We start from the raw sequence: 20,989 nt of genomic DNA, 5'->3' as shown, positions 1-20,989 counted from the left end.
CAAGGTGAACAAGCTATTGTGTTACTTCCTGCAAGAAGCGCTTTGATAAAGCGAATAGCATAGTAAAGAAAAAAGTAAAATGGAGGGGGAAATGTATATGGACAAAAGGTTCATAAACAGAAAATAAAGGGTTAATCGGAAACCAAGAAATGCTGACTAGAGGACAAAAGGGACAAAGAAGTTTATCTGCCTGAAATTAGAGCTGAGTCAGAAAGTGGTATAGATATTTAGTAATAGGGTGGTGTCTACAAAAATCTATAGAATCAGCTGACTGGGCAAAAAAAAAAAAGTAGATACTGGTTACTTTAAAATAGTAAATATCCCAAACTGTGTTCCCAGTCAAAAACAGATAATATAAATTCAGAAGTTCTTTAAATGTATTCTGCAGTGTCTCCCTCTTTAAATTATTTTTACTGAAGTTTTCAACAGACAGATAACAACAGCAAAACAAGCACAAAATGTAATACTGCAGTACAACAGTTCATTGATCAGTCTGCATCACTGGACAGAATTGACCTGCAAAATACTAAACTCAATATAGACTACAGAAAATGTGCAGTAGTGTCTTTGCTTAATTGTTAGGGCATATTCTCACACAAAAAAGATGAGATAAACTTGTGTATTGATGCAAGCCCAGGGTATGTTTGTCATAGACTCAGTTTTCCCCCTGGAGTAATGCTTCAAGTATTTTCATGTTTTGTGAACCTACCACATTGCCTCATGACAGTGTAATTTGTGTGAACAAGTATGAAATGGATTTGCTGTTAATCCCAGTTGGCACAATTTCTCTCTCCCTGTTTTTTTAACAGACTAATTTGCTGCCTGGCGCATGAGTTGTTTCTTCCGAATGTTTTTGGTCACAGTCCTGTTTTGCCTAAGAACAGACAGTTTGCAAATTTAATCCTCATATTCTATTATGTTTGCAGCTTTAAAATAAAATAAAAATAAAATAATGTTTTATTTGATGTAAAAGGGCAAAGAGTGGGGAAGTGGGAGAAATCAACCAAGGTTAAGATCGGTTAACAATTGACCTGTCCTTCCTGGGATCTGTTGGTAATACAGTATTGAATTATTTATTTGAATTTATTTTTAGAACACTTACAAAGACTTACCCACAGTCTCCCAAAACTACTAAACAGTATCCGGCTTCTCCTGTGAAACACCGTGCCACTTCAAATCTCAACCAAGAAACGCCTAAGAAAAGGGCAGAAAAGCATAAAGACCAGCAAAGGGAGACTGCTGGTCAGAAAAACCAAGGGTCACCTGGTGAAGAGGCTGTAAGCCAACATCTAGCTGAAAAATCTCTTCCTTCTGCAGGAAAGACCGAAAGCAGTGAAGGTGTGCCTTTTTTGCTTTTGTTTTGTTTTTGCTTCTGCTATAATACCTCTTAACTCCTTATATATCAAATAACTAGTTCTATCATTTCCATCTTTGTGGCAAAGGAAATTTGGCACTGATCCAGAGGATGCCATAAATGCCTTTATCTTAGGAAGTCTTCATAGAATATTCAGTTAGGTCTAGTAGTAGGTATAATGTCAAGAATAAACTACTGGGCCATTGGTAAGCAAAACATATTGAGAAGCCAGAAGTCGATTCCTGGATATTTCTTGTGCTTTTTCTTGCTGTGGTGTCAACCTCTCACAGTACAATAACATGCCCTGCTTTACTGAAGATAACATGAATTGTAGGTGCAATTAGAAATACTATATGAACGTTTTCTTTTAAACAGTGAAACAAAGGATTCATTTATACAACTAATTGAGGTAGTTTCCTGGGGGAAAGAGCTGTTGTTCATTTCACTTTGATACAACTACCTTGATATACTTCCTAGATATTCTTCTCGGCTTACTAATTTTGAGCCACTTATTAGTACAACCTTAACTATGTCCATCAAATCCTGTGCTTTACACACATTAAATTAACACATGTAATGACATTATATTAGTTGGCATCCATCTGTCTTGGGAGACAGTGGACGAGCGTGTGTGCCTTCAGGTGTGAAGTCAAACCATTTGAAAGTCACAGTGCCTGCTGTGGCTGTAGAGACCAATATAGGAGAGACATGTTTTGTTACAGCTGGGACAGATGAAGGCATCTGGTTCTGCTGGTCCAGCTGTACCATGGCGTTTCTTCTTTCTACACTCCTCCCAGCAGTCGTTCCTCTTCTGGTCACTGCTGTGGATACAAGACCTGATTGTCTCCTGATTGTTTTGAGTGTTTCCCCCCCCCCCTGAATATGAAGCGGTTTATAAATGCTTTAAAGAAATGAAGTGAAGTGAAATTCCACTGAATGTTTAGGTTGCCCAGTGTTTCCTGGGCTGCAGTCTATAATGTTTTAACCGGAACAACAAATTGTTTAGGGAAACTTGCAGCAGGAACTACTGATGCCGAAGAAGCTACAAGGATTTTAGCAGAGAAGAGGCGCCAAGCTCGTCTCCAGAAAGAACAAGAGGAAAAAGAAAAGCAGGAGAGAGAAGAACGTGAAAGGTATTTTCCCTACCCCATCCCCACTTCTCCATTAATAACAGCACACACTTGGACAGCTTCTCATTGCTGCTGTTACGAGACCTTTTAATTAGTTTCAATTTCAGAGAGAAGTTAACAGGGAATGAATTAGTTAACTTATCTAAACTATAGTGAGTCCATATCCATGATTTCCCAAAATTTAGGGCACATCTCCCATTTTCCGAGGAAACATGACAAAAGTACACAATTCTGTGCAATATGTAAGTGTTATGCAAGGTATAGCTCCCTCTGCCAGTCCTAAAATAAGTATTTCTGTGGCTTTGCAGGCTAGAGAGAGAAGAGCTGAAAAGAAAGGAAGAGGAAGAGAGGATTCGCCGGGAGGAAGAGGCTCGCAAGAGAGAGGAGGAAAGAAGGCGTGAAGAGGAAGAAGCTAGGAGAGCAGCGGAGGAGGAAGCTAGGAGGAGAGCGGAAGAAGAAATCCTGCTAAGGGAAAAACAAGAAAAGGAATTGCAAGCTATGATTGAGATGCAGGTATGGCCTTTTGGAGGTAGAAGACCATACGTATTATTTAAGAAGTGTTTTGACTATGCAGCCTTTTCAAGATAGAGCCTAATATTTCAGAATAATTATGTTTTGTAAAAAGCAGAAATGCTGTACATAATGCTTCTGTAGGTTTATAATAGATGAACATACATTGTTACTTTTTATTCAGAGTCAGACCACTGGCATATCTCTAAACCGCTCTTGGTTTCCTGGAAGTCTCATGTACAGATCTTTCCATTATCCATCTCCCGTGATCCATTATCATTTCAATACTTTGGGGTTTAAAATGCAGACATCTGTATGCAAGACATGTCCTCTGCCATTGATCTAAGTCCAGCATTATTAAGCATGTCATACATTATGTAGAACGTATTAAACCTCAGGTGCCTATAGTTACTGCCCTTTAAAATGACATACATGCTAAATGCTAACTATATGTCCTGACTTAGATCTGTTAGCTCTTTGACTTTTAACTACAATTCCATCAGTATGGATGGGCTTTGTACTGCTTAGAGCATGTTTAAATCCCTTTTCCAGGTGGGTTTGCAGGGCCACCTGGGAATTGTCATAGCTCAGTAGTTGAGCGTGTGCTTTGCATGTCAAATTTCTCAGATTCAATCACAGCCACCTCTAGGTCAGTATAGACAATACTGAAGTAATTCGACTAGCGCTCTAAATTGCTAGAAGGCAGCTCCCTGTGTTCTTATACCTTTCTGGGAACTGGTGGCACTAGCTAGTCTACGTCCACTACAGTCCAGCAGATCCACATGGGAAGATGAGTGGAACCACAACCATTCAGGAAAAAATATCTCTCACAGACACAAAACCCTAGCAGAAAGCTTTGGTGCTACATTTTAGGGAAATACTGTCCACTCACATTTTCTGGAGTCTGGAAAGTTGTCTGTGATGGAATGAATAAGGTGGTTTATTTTTTGGTGGCTTATGTGTGTTTAATTAGAAAGAAGCAGCAGAAGCGAAGGCCCGGGAGGCGGCTGAGCATCTGCGTCTGGAAAGGGAACAAATCATGCAGCAGATAGAGCAAGAAAGACTGGAGCGAAAGAAGGTAGAGAATTTGTCCATATCACGGGTGACAGCATTGTTACTTTTGTCCTCATAAGGTTTATCCAATGCATCTCTAAATTAAAGGTGTCCTAGACAAGAGAAAAGCTTGGTGATGTAGTTGAGCTCCTAATGTCAAATGTAATTGTTCATTATAAATTCTGTTCAAAATTATTATCCTCTTCATATTTAACCCTTAAGATTTGGGAGCAGCCAGTTGGTATGCATGGGATCCGCCTACCAGTTGCAACCTTTCTGTATAGGATCATGGTTAGTAAGGCTGTAATAATCCTACACAGTCTCTAACACATCCTTTTCCAACTTGGGTCCCCATATGTTGCTGGACTACAACTCCCCTCATCTCTGACTACTGGCTTGCTAGCTAGGGATGATGGGAATTGTAGTCCAACACCATCTGGGGACCCAAAGTTGGTTGGGAAAGGCTACTCTAACAAAAGCAGAGTTAAAAGATATTTACTCTGTTACATGTATGGCAATTGTGTTTAATCAGATGGTATGAAATTGCTGGCACTGGTGACTTGCCATTGCATTTTCATTGCATAGATGAACCATATTAAAGAGATCCATATTGGAAGATTCTAACAGCAGTGATTCAGAAATATGACTTGGTGACATTGCCTTATGTGGCCAGCCCAAGATTTATTACCTTATTTGAGCCTCACATGTCTGTAGAATGGGGAGATATTTCTTCTGTGCTATATATTGATGCAATCTCAGTTAGTTTAGCACTTTCAGTTTTGGAAGGCAAAGGATAATAAACAACATAATCATTTCCTTTTTCTTTTCAGAGAATAGATGAAATAATGAAAAGGACAAGAAAAAGCGAAACACCAGAAATCAAGGTGTGGAACAGAATTTCCTTCCTTTCCTTGGAAGTGTAGAATTATGTAGTTCAACACACAGTAAATGCCATTGCCCCAGAAATCTGAAGATTAATCTTAATTTGTAATATAATTGGCCACTTTGGGCCCTCTTAGAAGGGTCACAATTGTTTCTCTCTCATATAAACAGCAGAAGAAACTAAACATGTGCAAACATGGGGCAACATAATGGCAAATACTACCTTTCTTAATGCCTCTAAGGGGGAGAGATGAAAACAAGTGTATTGTGCCTTCTATCTTAGTTCCAAAGTACACAGTTCATGCAGCATTTACCTCCGCTGCTACATGGAGGAAAGCAACTTAGAGAGGGCATTTTGGGAAGGTAAACAGCAGGAACAGAAGTATTTGAGCTGTCCCCTCCTCCCTCCCATTCTGCTTTTTCTCAGCTGCAGCCACTTGTGGCTACTTTTCAGTAACACAGACAGAACAGGGTAGGAAGAAACACATAACTGGACGTAACATGTAGTTTGACTCTTAATCGCTTACTGCTCCTACTTTATTCTACATACTTGGTTAAATGATAGGCTCTTCAAGAGTAATGGTCAAAGACCAAAGCAATTAGTACTACTGTACAAATAACTGAAGAGCTGGCTGGTGTACATTTTGCTTGTTATCCTCGCAAGCCTGATTGGTGAAGGGAGGAACTACCTGGATCAAATGGCTGCTGCTTCTGCAGTTATTAGTCCTAGCGACATAAGAGAGAGAAAACAGGGCCTGTAAGCTATTTTAAACCCTTGTCACCTCCTCCTTTCCCACAGAGCACCTTGATTGAGCTTTGCTTAAAAAAAATTTTAAAAAATTGTCAGAGAATCTGGCCCGTGGGCAGGGCATCTCTGATCTGCATAGATACCAACCTGCAGTGCCCATAGTAAAGATCTAAGGTTCCCAGGGAACTAGTGTTGGTACAAGGGCTTAAAGACTGCTTACCTTTCCCACCCTGGAGCAGATAATACAGACATGATATAAGGATCTTGCTGGAAGTTCTCACCCATCTCCTTCTGCAGCCATTGTTTTCCCTATGTCTGCTTCCTTTATGTTTATAGAGAATGCTACAATAAGAGATTAAGACTATTTTGTTACAAGCTTTGTGGGGGTATATATAAAACATTTTGAGCAAAGTATAGCTGGTAAGATATAAATGTTCAGCTGCGCCTCTGGAAAGGTCTGCAGTTAGTGAATTTTACATGTTTGATACAGAAGGAAGATATTCAGCTGGATGTGCCATCATCTTTAAATCTGGACAAACAGCCAAAGCCACCTGCTATCAATCAAGCAGGTAAAAAACAACACTGTGTTGGTATTAAATTATGTATTGATTGCCTTCCAAAATCTATGCTTCAGTGAAACGTGCTAGATTGTTCCTATTTTTGGCAATACTTCCTGAAAGTGCAAGCATTTGGCCTGCCCATAGTATTATTCTGGCAGACACATAGTCATTTTGGCCTGCTTCTCATGTGTGTTTGCTAGTTTTGCTATTTACATTGTTTTACTTCTTCTTAATATTAAATCTCATAAGTTAGCTTGAGTTGGCATGCCACTCACACTGTAAAGAGCTCATAACCCACCCACTCTCAGTAGCCAGAAACATCATACCCAGACACTGGAGGGACTTGTCAGGAATAAACATGGAACACTGGTATCAAGTGGTATGGGAGACAGCCTTACTAGAAAAGCTAACCAATAGACTGAAACTGACATGGGGTGGAATAGAAGAGAATGCCTTCACTCTGGTATGGCTCCGCTTTATCACATGCACACCCCAAAAAGACAATACAGGGGATAAAAATAACACACAACTGCTCTCTATCCTTTTCCAACCATTGATTGTTTCCCCCACTTTTATTCTTAGTGACTATTTTTCTACAAGTTCCCCCGTTGAAAGGGGGGGGGGAATGGGAAAATAAGCTACTAGACATGGCAGATAGCCAGCAAAGTTGTACCTGGAGTAGACCCATTGGAATTATTGGACTTAATTCCATTGATTTCAGTGGGTTTACTCTGAGTATCTTAGTTGTCTATAACCCAATAATGAGGAGAGCAGCTGGCTGCCACCTTTACTAAATGTGATTTCCTCTTTTCCCCTGCCTATTGGTGGAGAACCTTCAGAGCTCTCACATACTGAATGCAACATCTCAGGCTTCCCATGTGAAACTTCAAGCTTGCATATTTTCATCTTTCAGGCAGTAATATTTAATTGCATTCCCTAGAGAACAAATCCTGCATTAAGGGTAGGAATAAATATGTGGCTCGCTTTCACCAATGACTTCTTATCTTGTTTCTTTTACAATCACATTTCCTCATGACATCCTTTTCATAGAAATGAATGGACTAACAAGCTGCAAAGATGATAAAGGCCTGGGATGTGCTGTGTCTGACTCTTTCCCTCATGATGTATTTTCTAATGGACTTAAGCCACTTATGGGCCTTATTCAGCTGAACCCAATGGATGGGAAATCAAATAGCATTGATGATTCAACAGATGAAGTTCAGTCTATGGATGTGAGGTACATAACCATTTAAAAATAATCTTAGTCAGGATCCAAAGAACCACGCAATTTGTTACATGTGCCTGCTGCTGCTTTAGATTTGTGTTTTTGTATGATATGGTTCAGGGATATGCTTCTCAAAAAAATACTATTATTTTAAATCTTGCTGAATTTGCACAAATAAATCCCTAAAGTAATTTGTATCCTGGCCCTAATAATTTGAACGTTTCATTTATCCTTTAATGAAACATGCTGTGTTCTATGTTTCTTCCAATTTTTTTGTCATTCCTTCCCTTCCACGGGCATCTGTGAACCAATATTTGATGCTCTTAACTATGGTGTACAAAGGAGCAAAATGCATTCTGCAGCCTGATCCTATGCATGTTTACTCAGAAGCAATTCCTACTGTGTCAAATAGTGCTTTCTTCAAGGTAAGTTGTCTAGGGTTGCAACCTTGAGTTATTTGCCATTCATTATCTACCTTCTGTAAAATAGATGAGCTGAAATCACTCTTATCATCTGAGGTGATTTGCATTGTCATGAATTTCATGCAACATACATGTTAGTAACCTGGTTTTCACTCTCTTTTTTTCAACAGTCCTGCTTCAAAAGAAGAGCTTATATCTATTCCTGAGTTTTCACCATTGAATGAAATTATGCCTGGTGTTTCTTTGGACCAAAATGGCTCAAATAATGGGAAGGCTCTTCAAGATCTACTAGATTTTACTGGCCAGGCCACTTACCCAAAATTATCAAGTGAAAGTGTCAGCATAGATGATTGTAATAAAAACTTGATTGATGGATTTAATAGTCCAGGACAGGAAACAACTCTCAACACCTTGTGTTGACAAATACACTACTACTTAGCAATAAGGTACTATATTCTTGTAATAAGTATAATTGTTTAGCTACCTGTTGCAGGCAGTGTTTGTGTTGCTTTCTGACTGCCACACAACTGAAAAGAAAACCAGGACTCATGAGCCCTCTTCAGAAGTATTGTTTGTGCTTTTAGTGAGCATGTAAGTGGGGAGCAGGGCTGAATTAGATAATATTGGCCTGTCCCTCTATATCAGGGTTTCCCAAACGTGGCTGTCCAGCTGTTTTTGGACTACAACTCCCACCATCCCTAGCTATCAGGACCAGTAATCAGGGATGATGGGAACTGTAGTCCAAAAACAGCTGGAGACCAAAGTTTGGGAAACCCTTCTCTATATGCACAGTGTCCCTTTTACTGGTATTTGTTCGGCCGAACACATTGGTATCATGGGCTGTGGCCAGAGGGAGATGTCAGGAGTGTTGCTAGACAGGACAGCCTCATTCATGGGTTCACTGAACATGTGAACAGTACTTTGGAAGAGGGCAGTGGGCTTCTGTGTGTGTGTGTGTGTGTGTGTGTGTGTGTGTGTGTGTGTGTGTGTTTAAAACCATCTAATGTGCTCAGAGCTGTTGGGCGTTGGATGATGGATTGTTTACTGTCCCATTCCTGAATTTTGTTTAGTAGATAGCCTTCTGGATGTGGCCTCCAAATTATACTCATTCTAACGGGTCTATAATTATGAGGGTCTGAGGGGTCTCCTTTCTTGAAGATTGGCACAATGTCATGCATTTAAGTCTTGAGAGGTTGAAAGTGAAGATCAGAACAATTAAATGCAGTATAATAATTTGGAAATCTGAACAATTTAACATAATAATCTGCAAATAAAACATTGGATTTACGTAAACTCACTCAGTCTGTTTTTCTGATTGACAGATGGCGTTATTTGGGAGAATATAGACACTTCCAACGCTGCTGTTGGTCAAACAAGAGCTCATCATTTTAAGAAGCTGCTGCAGTCCTCAACATTGGATATCATGTTCCTCTGCACTGAATTTACTGTCTTCCCATGTGCATTGATGAGCAAGTAGTCATTTTGGTCAGGAGTGGAAACTTCAGTTTGAGTGGTTTCAGGGAATATTTGTGGGAGCTTTTTTATAATTGAGCTTTTAGCTGCTAAGAAAACATGGTTATTAAACATATACATATATATATATAAATAAATATATTATCAGTGGGCTCCCAAGTGAGTCAGTAAAATTTATTTTAAAACCATTCTTTTAATTTTGTCATTGAGCTATCAGGATTGTGTGTGTGTGTGTGTGTGTGTGTACGTAAAAATGCACATTAAAATGAAATGGCTGTTCCTGTGTTTGCCTTTCAGTTTGTTTGTGTTTTTTCCCCTTGGGAAAAAGTCATTTTTTAAATGCCATTTATTATAGGTGTCTTATTGCAAATCAATAACTGAGAAGGCTTGGAAAAAATATGCAACTGCTGGAATCCAATAGATTTTCTTGCAGACAGTGGAACATTTGAATTACCACTCATTAAAATATGGCACATAATTTTATTTGTAGTACTTTTTGATCTGTCAGTAACTGAGTTGGCACTGAATTGGAGCTACCACTAATAATATAGTGCTAAAATGAAATTAGCAAAAGTATCACACTGTATTTAATTTTAACTGTCTGTGGGGGAAAGTTTTATCATTACATGTATTATATTATTGTAGAAGTAACTGTATCATGGGGTCCAGGATGATGATATGTTAATGGTCAAGATTCAGTGTCTGTTATCAATACCAGGTGGTTTTCATTCATGGGATTCTCTAATATCCAACAACTCAGCTTCATATAATCAACAGCAAACAGTATATATACATGGGCAACAAGATATTATAAGGTACATAACCACAAGTGCTGAAAGTTGTATTCCTGCAACACTATAGTCTTATCAGCCTCTCTCACTCTGCAATTGTATATGAAGAAAGCTCTTGTTGAGAATGCATAGATGTTCTGTATAATGTATGAAGGGCATAATTCAGCCTAGTTAAGCATTTTGAGATCCGTCTGTTCCAAAGGGCAAGTCAAGCACTTAAATTTCTCTTGAATTTGAAATCGATCAACCTTAGGAGTGTTTAGTTTAGCCTGGATTGTGCACAAGGAATTTCAACTTTTGGTGAACTCTTCTTACCTTTTATGCTGTATTCTATGCTGCCTAGAGGACAACTCTGTCCTGTTCTTTACAACAACAAAAAAGACAATTCTGTTGGAGCTAAAGAAATGGGAAACTTTTATATGTTGGGGGTGTTGAAATGTAATGTAGCTTTGTTCTCGTGACTCTAAAAATGGGCACGTATTGAGAAATTAGTTATTGAAGCTATGTGATAATATACCCAAATGCTTACAATATTTATGTTGATGTCATTCAGCAAAAAAATACTTCCTTGGTGACTGTGCAGTATGTGGTAGCATGGTATGGTGTTCTTCCAAGTTAATTCTGCAGTTTTCCTCATAAACAATAAAGAACTTAATCATATTGTGGTGGTGGTTGATGTATTTAGTTATGACAGATTAATGACACAGCATTTTCTGCAGGTAAAATGTATTTGTATTCAGGTGTTGAAACACTTAATAAACAGTTTCTCCAAAGATGCAAGGGGAAAGGTTTGACATAAAACCCTTTTACATGAAATACCAAGAACTCAAGGTTTGCTACAAGAAAAATTGATAGCTTCTATAAATCAAAAGCAACTTAACATATGAAAGCCAAATGCAAGCACAATTGATTCTTAAATAGACTACATTGTCCGAGTCTATAGCAGATTTTTAAAAGCACAAAATATTTTTAATTCAGAAAGTTACAAAAATTGCTTGTGGCAGCAGACATCATTTTTTAGAAAGGTATTTCTCAAACTTTTACACACAAGGAGGAATCCTAAGATAAGGCCTGCTGTGATTCATGCATTTTTATAAAAAATACTCTATTGTTCAGACAGTTTCATTATTGGATAACTTTTTGCTCCCTTAAAAGAGTTTTATAGAGACACAACAGGGTGCATGTGGTGGTTCTGATCTTGCACAACAGCCTTGGATATGACCTTCTGAAGCAACATTATACTCAGTCAGACCACAGTATTGGCCCATTTATTTCAGTCCGTATTGTCTACACACTAACTGGTAGTAGCTTTCCAGGGTTCCAGGCAGGGTTCCATTACTTACTCTACAGACACATTAATGAAGGATAAAGCTATCAATAGGTATGAGTTCTGATGCACACAGTTGTGCAACAGCTTAGATTTTGGAGTCCTGAAGTCTGCCAATTCTCCCAAGTCTTCTCAGACAAGTTATTCTCAAAGTGATTTAGGTAACTCCACAGTTCTGCAGCGATCCACCCTTTTCTGATAACAACTGACCCCAAACCAACACTGATAAGTAAGTCATGAGATTCAACAAGGTGCATCTCAGGAGTAAGTCAGCTCCTTCCTCGCTAGTGGATTTAACCCATTAACTGCATTCCTTAATACGCTTTCCATTTTGCATTCAGAGGATATATAACTACCACACTTACTACATGTATTGAAGTGGGCTCCAGCCCGTGAAGACTTATGCCACATCTAATTTGCTAATCTTTAAGGTGCCACAAGTCTGCTGTGTTTGCTCCCTGGGTCTCATAATTTAGGATGTTGTGCCAACTGTGTATATGAGTTGAATGACACACATGTAATATTTTGAACAGTTATTTAGCCACAAAAAAATCTAAACATACAAATCCAAAAGGACATGAACAGGAGAAGTAAATACATGAGAATTAGCTCAGAGATTAGCCTATTAAAGGAAAAACTAAATTTGGAACAGCATTGTGGACATAAATTGCATTATCTTGTGCAGGTGAAACCTTAGAGCACTTGTTTGGTATGTAGAACGTCCTATTTTCAATTCACAGCACCTCCAAGTGAGCTGGGAATGTCCCATCTGAAACCGTGTTTCAGGTTTACCACTCAGTGTGCTCGGGCTGAGCCACGTAGACTCGGTATAAGGCGGCTTTCTGTGTTCCTATGCAATACCTTTGCACTGCCCAGATATTTTCCAAGCTTAACTACTATACTTTTCCTGTATCTGTCTTATGACTTCTTCCAATTCCTAAGTAGTTGAACACTTGTGAATTTGTGGTTCCTAGCCCACATGCTAGCTATTGAATATATAGGTTATAGATAATACAATGATTTTGCAGTCCCATTTGTACACTAGGGAAAGTGAGATTTATTATTCCCATGTGAACAATTTTAGGGAAACTAATTGAAATTACAGTTCAATGTTTTTTGGATAAAAGTCCTATTGACTTTTGTGGGATTCATTCCCATGCAAGTATGCATAGCATTAAACTCTAATATTATTTTTAAAAAGATACAGTGAAAGTTCTGAAATCCATAGTAGGCCAGTACCCTTTTGATGTTGCTAAAGGGAAATGTCTCAGAACATTTTTAGTTCTCCAAGTCTCCTTATCGATACAGCTGTGAAAGAGTACTTTATTTTTGCTTCCTAAATTAAGCAAGGATGAGAATGGGAGATTCCTGCTAAGCAAGGGAAGGGCTGCTTCATCAGTCAAGGCTCAGCTGTGGAGCAGAATCTGAACGCCAAGCCTGCCTTGGGCTATGTGACTGGAGTACCTTTTCGGCATGTATAAAAAGCGCATTTTCTCTCCTCAGAGTAACCAGGCAGCGTTTCCCCAATTTGGGTCTCCAGCTGTTTTTTGGATTACAATTCCCATCATCCCTGGGCACTGTTCCTGCTAGCTAGGGATGATGGGAGCTGTAGTCCAAAAACAGCTGAGGGGGGAAAGACCCAGGTTTGGGGAAAAACAGCCTACCTCCACACACCTGCAATCAACCTACAGTCAGCCTCAGTAGTACGCCATGTGGAGTTTAACGCCCTTTTTATGTTAATGTCTGTTTTACCGTCAAGTATTTCTAGGCCGCCTTTCCGGGTAAATACAATTTCGAGGCATTAAAAAAAATAAAAATTACAAAGGCTGTCCTGAGTCCCACACCCAAAAGGCAGTCAGAAGAAACAATACTAAGGGAAGAAAGAAATGCACTGCTTCGTGTGTGTGTGTGTGTGTGTGTGTGTGTGAAGAATGCCAGAATGTACGGCTGCGTCTCTTTTATTTTAACGAAGCGGGGAAGGAGGAGGCGCGCATGGCAGGGCAACAGAGCAGCAGCGAGGGATTCTTCCGCGCCCCGCGAGGGTCGCCAGGGAAGCGTCGGCATTCGCTCCTTCCCCGCCCCTTTACTTCCGGGGCACTTGGCCCGGCCCTTACGCCTGGGCCGGGGTGGGCGAGGTAGGTAGGCCTGGCCGGTGGAGAAGGGCGCTTCCTCCTCTCTGTTTCTCGCTCTCTCCTCCTCCTCCTCCCGCCGCGGGGCCTGGGCGAAGCCTCGAGGTGGGCGCTCCGAGGAGGAAGGAGGGCGGAGGCAGGTCCTGTCGGAGAAGCGGCAGCTGCAGTGGCTGGGCGAGCGAGCGAGCGAGCGGGCGGGCGAGGAGGCTGAGAGACGCCGCGACCTGGAAGAGGCAAGTGTGGTGAGGCAAGTGTCTCGGGACACCGCCCCCTCCTTCCCGGGCCTGCCGCGGCCGAGACTCCCCCCAGGGCTGAGGTGGGAAGGTCGAGGGCGGGCGGGCGGGGGGTGTCCGTCCCCCCAGGGGATTCTGCTGAGGGAAAGTGAGCTGCACTTTCCCCTCCACCTTTTCTGGGTCTGGAGCCGAATTCCCCCCCCCCCCCGCCCCGTTTAGCCGCCCTGTCCCGAGAAGCGGCATCCCGCCTTCTCTACCACGCTTAAAACTACCCGCAGTTATTATACTGTCACACACAAGAGATACTTCGGTTTCGTCTTTGGGGGTGGGTTGGGGTGCTGCCCCCACCCTGGTCATCCTTTCCTTGGTCCGTGCTTACCTACCGCGAACGGTTTTTTAAAGTGTAGAGAGCCACGATATCGGTCATTCGGTGGATTCAGGGTGTTCTTTATAGGGTTTTAGTTATTTGCTGTGGCATGAGATAAAAGGCTGATTAGAGTAAATTAGCCTTGGGTTTAACCTCCCCCCCCAAAAAAAAAAAACTTACCTAGATGTCCAAATTGTGAGGGTGATAGTTTGGCAATAGTGTGAGAAATTGTAAGGAAAACTGTATTCTTAATAACATATTAAATTAGAATCATTGCCATTCTGTAGCACTATGCTCAAAATCGTTGCAATGGATTTAATCTCTTCTTTGGGTGCCTCCTGCACAAGCGGTCCATAGGGTGACAACAGGGCCTTTTCTGCACTGGCTCCGCATTTGTGGAATGCTCTCCCAAGGGAGGTTTGGCTGGCACTTTCATTATACATCTTTAGGTGCCAAGCAAAAGCATTCCTCTTCAACAAGGCCTTTGGCTGACTAACATACCACAGTCTTTTAAATGTGGGGAGATGTTATTGGTTTGGTTTGTTGATTTTATTATGTATTTTGTGCTTTTATCTTGCATTTTTATTCAACGAACTGCCTTGAGATCATTGGATGAAGGGCAGTAGTATACAAATGTTAATAAAATAAATTCACATGTAAACATGTAAGAATCTTTAACCACCATGACTTGGAGCACAAAAAGAGGGATTAATATCTGTTAGGTTAGGGCTGTAAAAATAACAGCTGGTCACCTGGTTTCTAAAAAAAAATTGGCTGGTTTCTAAAAATGTAATATGAGCACCTGAGTGATCTGAAATATATAGGCTGGTACAAAAGCAAGGAACCAGCTTGGATTGTTACAGAGGAAATCAGATGTTTGAGTGTCTACCTGCTTTCCTGCATTTGTGGTGCAACTTTCAAAGGAGAAACCTGTTTAACTACAATATGGTGAGATATGTAAGTTTGTATTTGTATATCGAACTCTCTCTTTTTCCATCTGCCAGAATACCGCTTTGGATACCAGAAACCTGAAGCAGAGTTACAATAGTGGCCAACCAGATGTGTCTGAGAAGCCTGCAAACAGACATAAAGGCAATAGCCATCTCCTATTGATGCTTCAGATAAACTGGTACTTGGGAGAAGTGATAAAGACAGACAGAAACATATGTTGAGAAGATAACAAGTGGGAACTGTTTTCATTACCCCTTTTCTTATCTCTTACCTAGGTAGCAACTATGGGTGTGGGTTGTTGCCTTGCTTGTGGAGTACCCAGACACATCTGATTGCCCACTGTGAGAACAGGATACTGGACTAGACAGACCTTTGGTCAGATCCAGTGGGTTGCTCTTATCTTTGTATTTGCACATGAGAGAACTCTTAAATAACTCTTTCATAAATGTCTGAAGTTTTGCTTTCCATTTCATTGGGTTCGTTGAGCGTTGTGATTTTTCATGGGGTGAAGAGAGGAGTGGTTGACAGTGCCTGGAATTGTTGGGTATCGCTCAGCAAAATGCTATACTTTTTAGCTTGTCTGTAGGGCTGTGAACCTTTGGCAAGTTAATTTTCTTCAGATCTTAGACTTGCTCAGCAGAGTCTTATATGAATTCAGTTAGTTATAAATAATATAGTACATCTCCTTCTTACACTAAGTGTATAATTACAAATTCATTTTTGTTCAGTTGCCTTAGGGTGATTGTGCACATCTGCTCTTACTTCCCTAGGTTTTTATTTATATGCCCCAAAATTATAAAATGGAACTGATTGTCAGTTGTTCTTGGGCACTACAGTTTTGAAAGTTTATATTTTAACAGTTTGGGTTATAGAATAAATTGCTATTTTTCTTTCACCTCTACATACATTGTACGCACCTGCTTTTTCCATAAGCTTAGGTGACTAGTGTCACTCTTCTTTTGGATTCTCTTTGCTTCAGAGTAGATGGAGCTGTGTTTGGTTGGAAACCACATTAATCATACTTTGAATAGACCCATTGAAATTGATTGACTTGTAATCTGTTTATTTCAATAGATGTACTCTTGGAGTGTGACAAACTTTGATTTAAATCCAATAGATTTAAATCAAATTTCCAATTTGGTGATATAATATATATTGCCTAAACAAAAGTGTTGATGTTGAAACATACTGGTTTGCAAAGAAACAGAGTTTTTCTAATACATAGGAGTATAATCTAAAACCTCTAGTCATGGTTCCCACAAATCTTTGCACCACACAATTATATTTGCTGAAAGACAAGAGGAAGGCATAACTCTGAAATTTCATGAATTTCCATTTTGCTCTTTCTGCAAGCATGCAAGGACACTTAAGCAAAACCAATTGCTTGAAAACAAGGTTTTGTCTGAAGGTAGTTAAATGTGTTTGATTGTGAGTTTGGCATTTGGAATATGATTTTCAAAGCATCCATAGCAGTGAAAAAACTAATCAATTTGTGACTTTGATTTTTTTTGTCACCTCTAATAGAATTGGCATCAGTTTGTTTGGCATAAGCATATGCTGTTGTGTTCTTTTTTGAAGTTTCTTTATAGTTGATTTGTCAGCTTGCTGTTGGCATCCATCTCAAGAGTGATTCCGGCTCCAGGGTGAAGTCAAACCACTGCGTTAACAGCACTGAAAAAACCGCCCCGGGGTTCATGTCTGGGCAGGGTGTATGGAGGTCCTGGCTCACCCAGAAGACAATACCTCCTTCTCAGCCTTGCTGATGTGGTCTAAAGGAAAGCAGAGCAATATGTTTGGCACGGGCACCAGCTTGGCTGCAGAGTTGCCAGGAGGAGATGTACAAGGTGTCATCAGCTGTCTTAGGGTCTCCGCTGTGAATTTATTGTCATCATTAAATTATCAATTTAAATACTTAAATTGAGTGCAGATATTTTGAAATGAATAAATATTAAATTTCAGTCATAGAAGTATGGTCACAAGACAATTTTCACTCTCTACCAGATTGTTTTTCAAAGCTAAATGCATTCTCCAGATGTAGTAGTCTGTTTAGACTGACATCCTGGTTTCCACTGCCCTAGGGCAGGGCTGTGGAAAAAATCATTCAAAACCATCTAATACAAATCTTAATAATCTTGTGGCAAAATTGAACTGTGCTTGTTGTGGCAGCAAGTTTTATAAGAAAGAACTTTAAACTCTTGGATAAATATCTTGTTTCAGGCACTGTTCTTTCTATAAAAATGATGGAGGGAGGAACTACATTATGTAAACTTTCTTTGAAGACCTTAGGTATGCAGGCAAATTTGTGTGAGATATATAGCTTGTTGCCTGGCTTCCTATGGCAAGTATCACCTCCAGGCCACTATATAATGAACCTTTGCTAAACTGGAAGAGCTGATTATTATTTTTCTTTCAAACCTCAGATGTTCTACAAATGACTAATAAGAGTGTGTGTCAACACAAGGACTGGTAACTTAACAGACTTCTTTTTCAAAGCTGATATGTGCTCAAACATGCATAATGCAAAGTAGTTAAAGGAGTAGTTAAAGTGTTGTATGTTGAAGAGAACATCTCAAGTTGTACAATATTATGTTCATGCTCTGCTTTCTAGCACCTACTGCGTGAATACCATAGTAAGTACACAATGTAAACATTTTAAGTATTGTGAGATAGGACTACACTGATACCTTGGTTCTCGAACTTAATCCATTCCAGGAGTCTATTCGACTCTTGAAACCATTCAAAAGCCAAGGTGCGGCTTCCAGTTGACTGCAGGAGCTTCCTGCACGCAAGCGGAAGCCGTGTCGGACGTTTGGCTTCAAAAAAACATTTGCAAACTGGAACACTTACTTCCGGGTTTGCGGCATTCGGGAGCTGATTTGTTCAGGAGCCAAGTCGTTTGAGTACTAAGGTACTACTGTATCTTCAGTAAATTTTAGAAACAAAAAGGAATTAAGCATAACATGAGGAAAAACCTCAGTAGTACAGTTAAAAATGCAAAAAAACCAATTCTGTGTAACTGTTATTTGTAGAGCATAATCACAGACCCCTTTCTCCTTTTTATAACAGTTTCAGCAAGAATGGCACCAACATCCATCTGACTCAGGGATCATTTAGAATTAATAATAATTTATAATAATATATTTTTTTTATACCCCGGACATCTGGCTGTGTTTCCCCAGCCCTGTTTCCGTCAAATGTAGTTTTACAGTAGCTTTACAGCTTAGTGTTCTGGTTCTTATTGCATTAACAAAAACCTTAACAAAATATGCAAGGGATTTCTTATACAGACTCCAAGAAAATTGATACTGCTAAAAAAATTAAAGTATGTTGTTCATGCTACCATTACTTGGCTCATAGTAACTCCAAGAGGCCTTGAGCAGATTTGCAACATACTGTTGCCAATTTCCTTTCTTCCTTGTTCCTGTGTGGTTACCAACTAAACTACTGTACAGTGGTGCCCCGCAAGACGAATGCCTCACAAGACGGAAAACCCGCTAGACGAAAGGGTTTTCCGTTTTTGAGCTGCTTCGCAAGACGATTTTCCCTATGGGCTTGCTTTGCAAGACGAAAACGTCTTGCGAGTGTTCCAATTTTCCCCCGCTTCCCCCCCTTTTGCTAAGCCGCTAAGCCTTTAATAGCCGCTAAACCGCTAATAGCGCTAAGCCGCTAATAGGGTTGCTCCGTAAGACGAAAAAACCGCTAGACGAAGAGACTCGCAGAACGGATTTATTTCGTCTTGCGAGGCACCACTGTACCATGTACTCCATTAACCTGCTCACCTAAAAATCTCTCATAGTGAGGAGAGACGGATGAGAAGTTGATCATCAAGCCAAAGCCTCTTGGTTTCTCGCATCTAGCATATATACTTTTGTGGAGGGCTTCAGGCCAAACAGTAGTGTTTTCCTTTAATCATGACTTTTATTCTGGAAGCACCAGTGCCTAATTCTATCCATATGCATTTGTAGCTGCCAGATCTTTGGATTCTAGCATTGTAGTCCATTTTGGAGTACTTTAATGCATTCTTGGAAAAAGCTAGCCTTCCTTGGTTTGTGTGTAACACTGGTGTTTATTGTGCTAGGTTATGCAATGTTCTCTCTGCAGTATGCTAAATTAACTGAAGCAAAAGCAGCAATACCCATGGATGCAGAAGAATTTTAGCTGTTGTCAAGGTGGCGGCCACAGTTTTCCAGTATAAAAAAATGTTTTAAAAATCCCTGGGTATCTACAGCCAAGCTAGTTTTGATTTCTCCCCTAATTTCATTGGGGGAGCAGGGTAGAAACCCTGTTGTGCAAGTGAAAGCCCTTAAACAGGGGTTTGCACTGGTGGCGTTTGTTAGGTGAATTCTACCCACAGAATTTTTAGACTATGTCAATGTGTAAGCCTTTGACTGTTTCATAAATTGCAGTGTAAAGGATAAAATAGGGCAATTGATGAAGCCCATGTAAGTTTTGAATAGTAACGGTTTGAGGGTTTTACCTGAGGTAACCTGAAAAAGGTGAAACTTTCCATGTGATGACAGTGTCCTACACTGCCATGATTCTCAGTGTGGAGCACTTTGGTTCTCTTAACTAGTTGGCTGGTGCAGGATGAGGTGAAAGCTTTATCCAGCCTAACAGCAAAGCACCCCTTCCTGGTCATGGGGTGATCCATTGCCACCAGATAACAGGGACAGTGGTAGAGTTCTTCTACTCACCCCAAGAGAGAAATTCTGCTTTTGCCTTGTGGCAGAAGGCCATGTACCTTTTGCCTTCCCAAATCTTCCTGTATTAGACACATAGTTATTAATAATGACAGAAACAAATTTGTGTTTCTTGTCAATGTAAGAGTAAAGGTAAAGGGAAGCCTGACCATTAGGTCCAGTTGTAGCCAACTCTGGGGTTGCGGCGCTCATCTTGCTTTATTGGCCGAGGGAGCCGGCGTACAGCTTCCGGGTCATGTGGCCAGCATGACTAAGCCGCTTCTGGCGAACCAGAGCAGCGCACGGAAATGCCATTTACCTTCCCCCCGGAGCGGTACCTATTTATCTACTTGCACTTTGATGTGCTTTCAAACTGCTGGGTTGGCAGGAGCAGGGACCGAGCAACGGGAGCTCACTCCATTGAGGGGATTCGAACTGTCAACCTTCTGATTGGCAAGTCCTAGGCTCTGTGGTTTAACCCACAGCACCACCCGCGTCCCTACAATGTAAGAGTAGGGCTATATAAATTCACCCTGGCTGTTGAATACCCCATTATCAGAATGTGAGGCCTAGTCCCAGGATGCTCTTGAGGGCTGCTGTTCACCTGAGAGCCCAAAGTGTGTGTGTGTGTGTGTGTGTGTGTGTGTGTGTGTAGTGCAGTCCTAACCATGTCTACTCAGAAGTAATTCTTGTTGGATTCAGTGGGGTTTACAGGTATGTGGAGTTAGGATTGTAGTCTGAACCTCATATTTTGTTCTAGTCATGACTGTCTAAGATGAGACATAATCAGGGGTCCTGTGGGGTTGGGATTCTCACAGTTTCCTCAGTGGCAGCTGGGAAAAGGAAGGGACCTGTGAGTCAATTCCTGGATCTGTGATTCTGAGTGAAGTGACTGAAGCAATAGCAAGGTTAGAGTAGGTGCTGTAGAAATGAACCAGGTATAAAGGGGGACAGGCAGCATGCAGAGCAACAAAAGCCTGTTCACATGTCATTTTGGGGGCTCTAAACTTCTACGTGTTGCATTGTCAAGGTGGAAGAAATAAAAACGTTTCCTATTTCTCAGGGATATGGTTTATATAACAAGTCATTTGACAACCTTTGTGCTTTTCAAACTGATTAGAACTTGCCATTTTCATTTCTGTTGTGGTTTGACTC

The 20,989-nt window shown here is 40.5% G+C and overlaps 2 protein-coding genes across 16 annotated transcripts in view; both read left to right on the top strand.

The window, feature by feature from the left end:
* The window catches only part of MAP7D2 (MAP7 domain containing 2), a 48,673-nt gene extending 37,865 nt beyond the window's left edge, over positions 1 to 10,808 (top strand). For 9 of the 10 annotated variants that reach the window (XM_081199429.1, XM_081199434.1, XM_081199431.1 and 6 more), the window contains 9 exons: positions 1,094 to 1,338; positions 2,361 to 2,487; positions 2,793 to 2,997; positions 3,968 to 4,072; positions 4,878 to 4,931; positions 6,168 to 6,246; positions 7,288 to 7,474; positions 8,055 to 8,330; positions 9,207 to 10,808. In XM_081199429.1, coding sequence (XP_081055555.1) covers positions 1,094 to 1,338; positions 2,361 to 2,487; positions 2,793 to 2,997; positions 3,968 to 4,072; positions 4,878 to 4,931; positions 6,168 to 6,246; positions 7,288 to 7,474; positions 8,055 to 8,304 — 1,252 coding nt within the window. In that variant the 3' untranslated portion in view covers positions 8,305 to 8,330; positions 9,207 to 10,808. Of the gene's footprint in view, positions 1 to 1,093; positions 1,339 to 2,360; positions 2,488 to 2,792; positions 2,998 to 3,967; positions 4,073 to 4,877; positions 4,932 to 6,167; positions 6,247 to 7,287; positions 7,475 to 7,804; positions 7,888 to 8,054; positions 8,331 to 9,206 lie in introns of those variants that run through there. The other variant, XR_014009534.1, reaches the window with a different exon arrangement.
* Positions 10,809 to 13,539: 2,731 nt separating this feature from the next.
* Positions 13,540 to 20,989, top strand: part of BCLAF3 (BCLAF1 and THRAP3 family member 3) — a 30,690-nt gene continuing 23,240 nt past the window's right edge. The window contains exon 1 of one of the 6 annotated variants that reach the window (XM_081199451.1): positions 13,540 to 13,610. The gene's annotated coding sequence lies outside the window, so the exon portion shown is untranslated. The other 5 variants (XM_081199452.1, XM_081199453.1, XM_081199449.1 and 2 more) reach the window with 5 other exon arrangements.

The sequence above is a fragment of the Podarcis bocagei genome (genome assembly GCF_964188305.1).
Source record: "Podarcis bocagei genome assembly, chromosome: 6".
Lineage (NCBI taxonomy): Eukaryota > Metazoa > Chordata > Lepidosauria > Squamata > Lacertidae > Podarcis > Podarcis bocagei.
The sequence above is the reverse complement of the archived record's forward strand: the minus strand, read 5'-3'. Positions and strand labels throughout refer to the sequence as shown.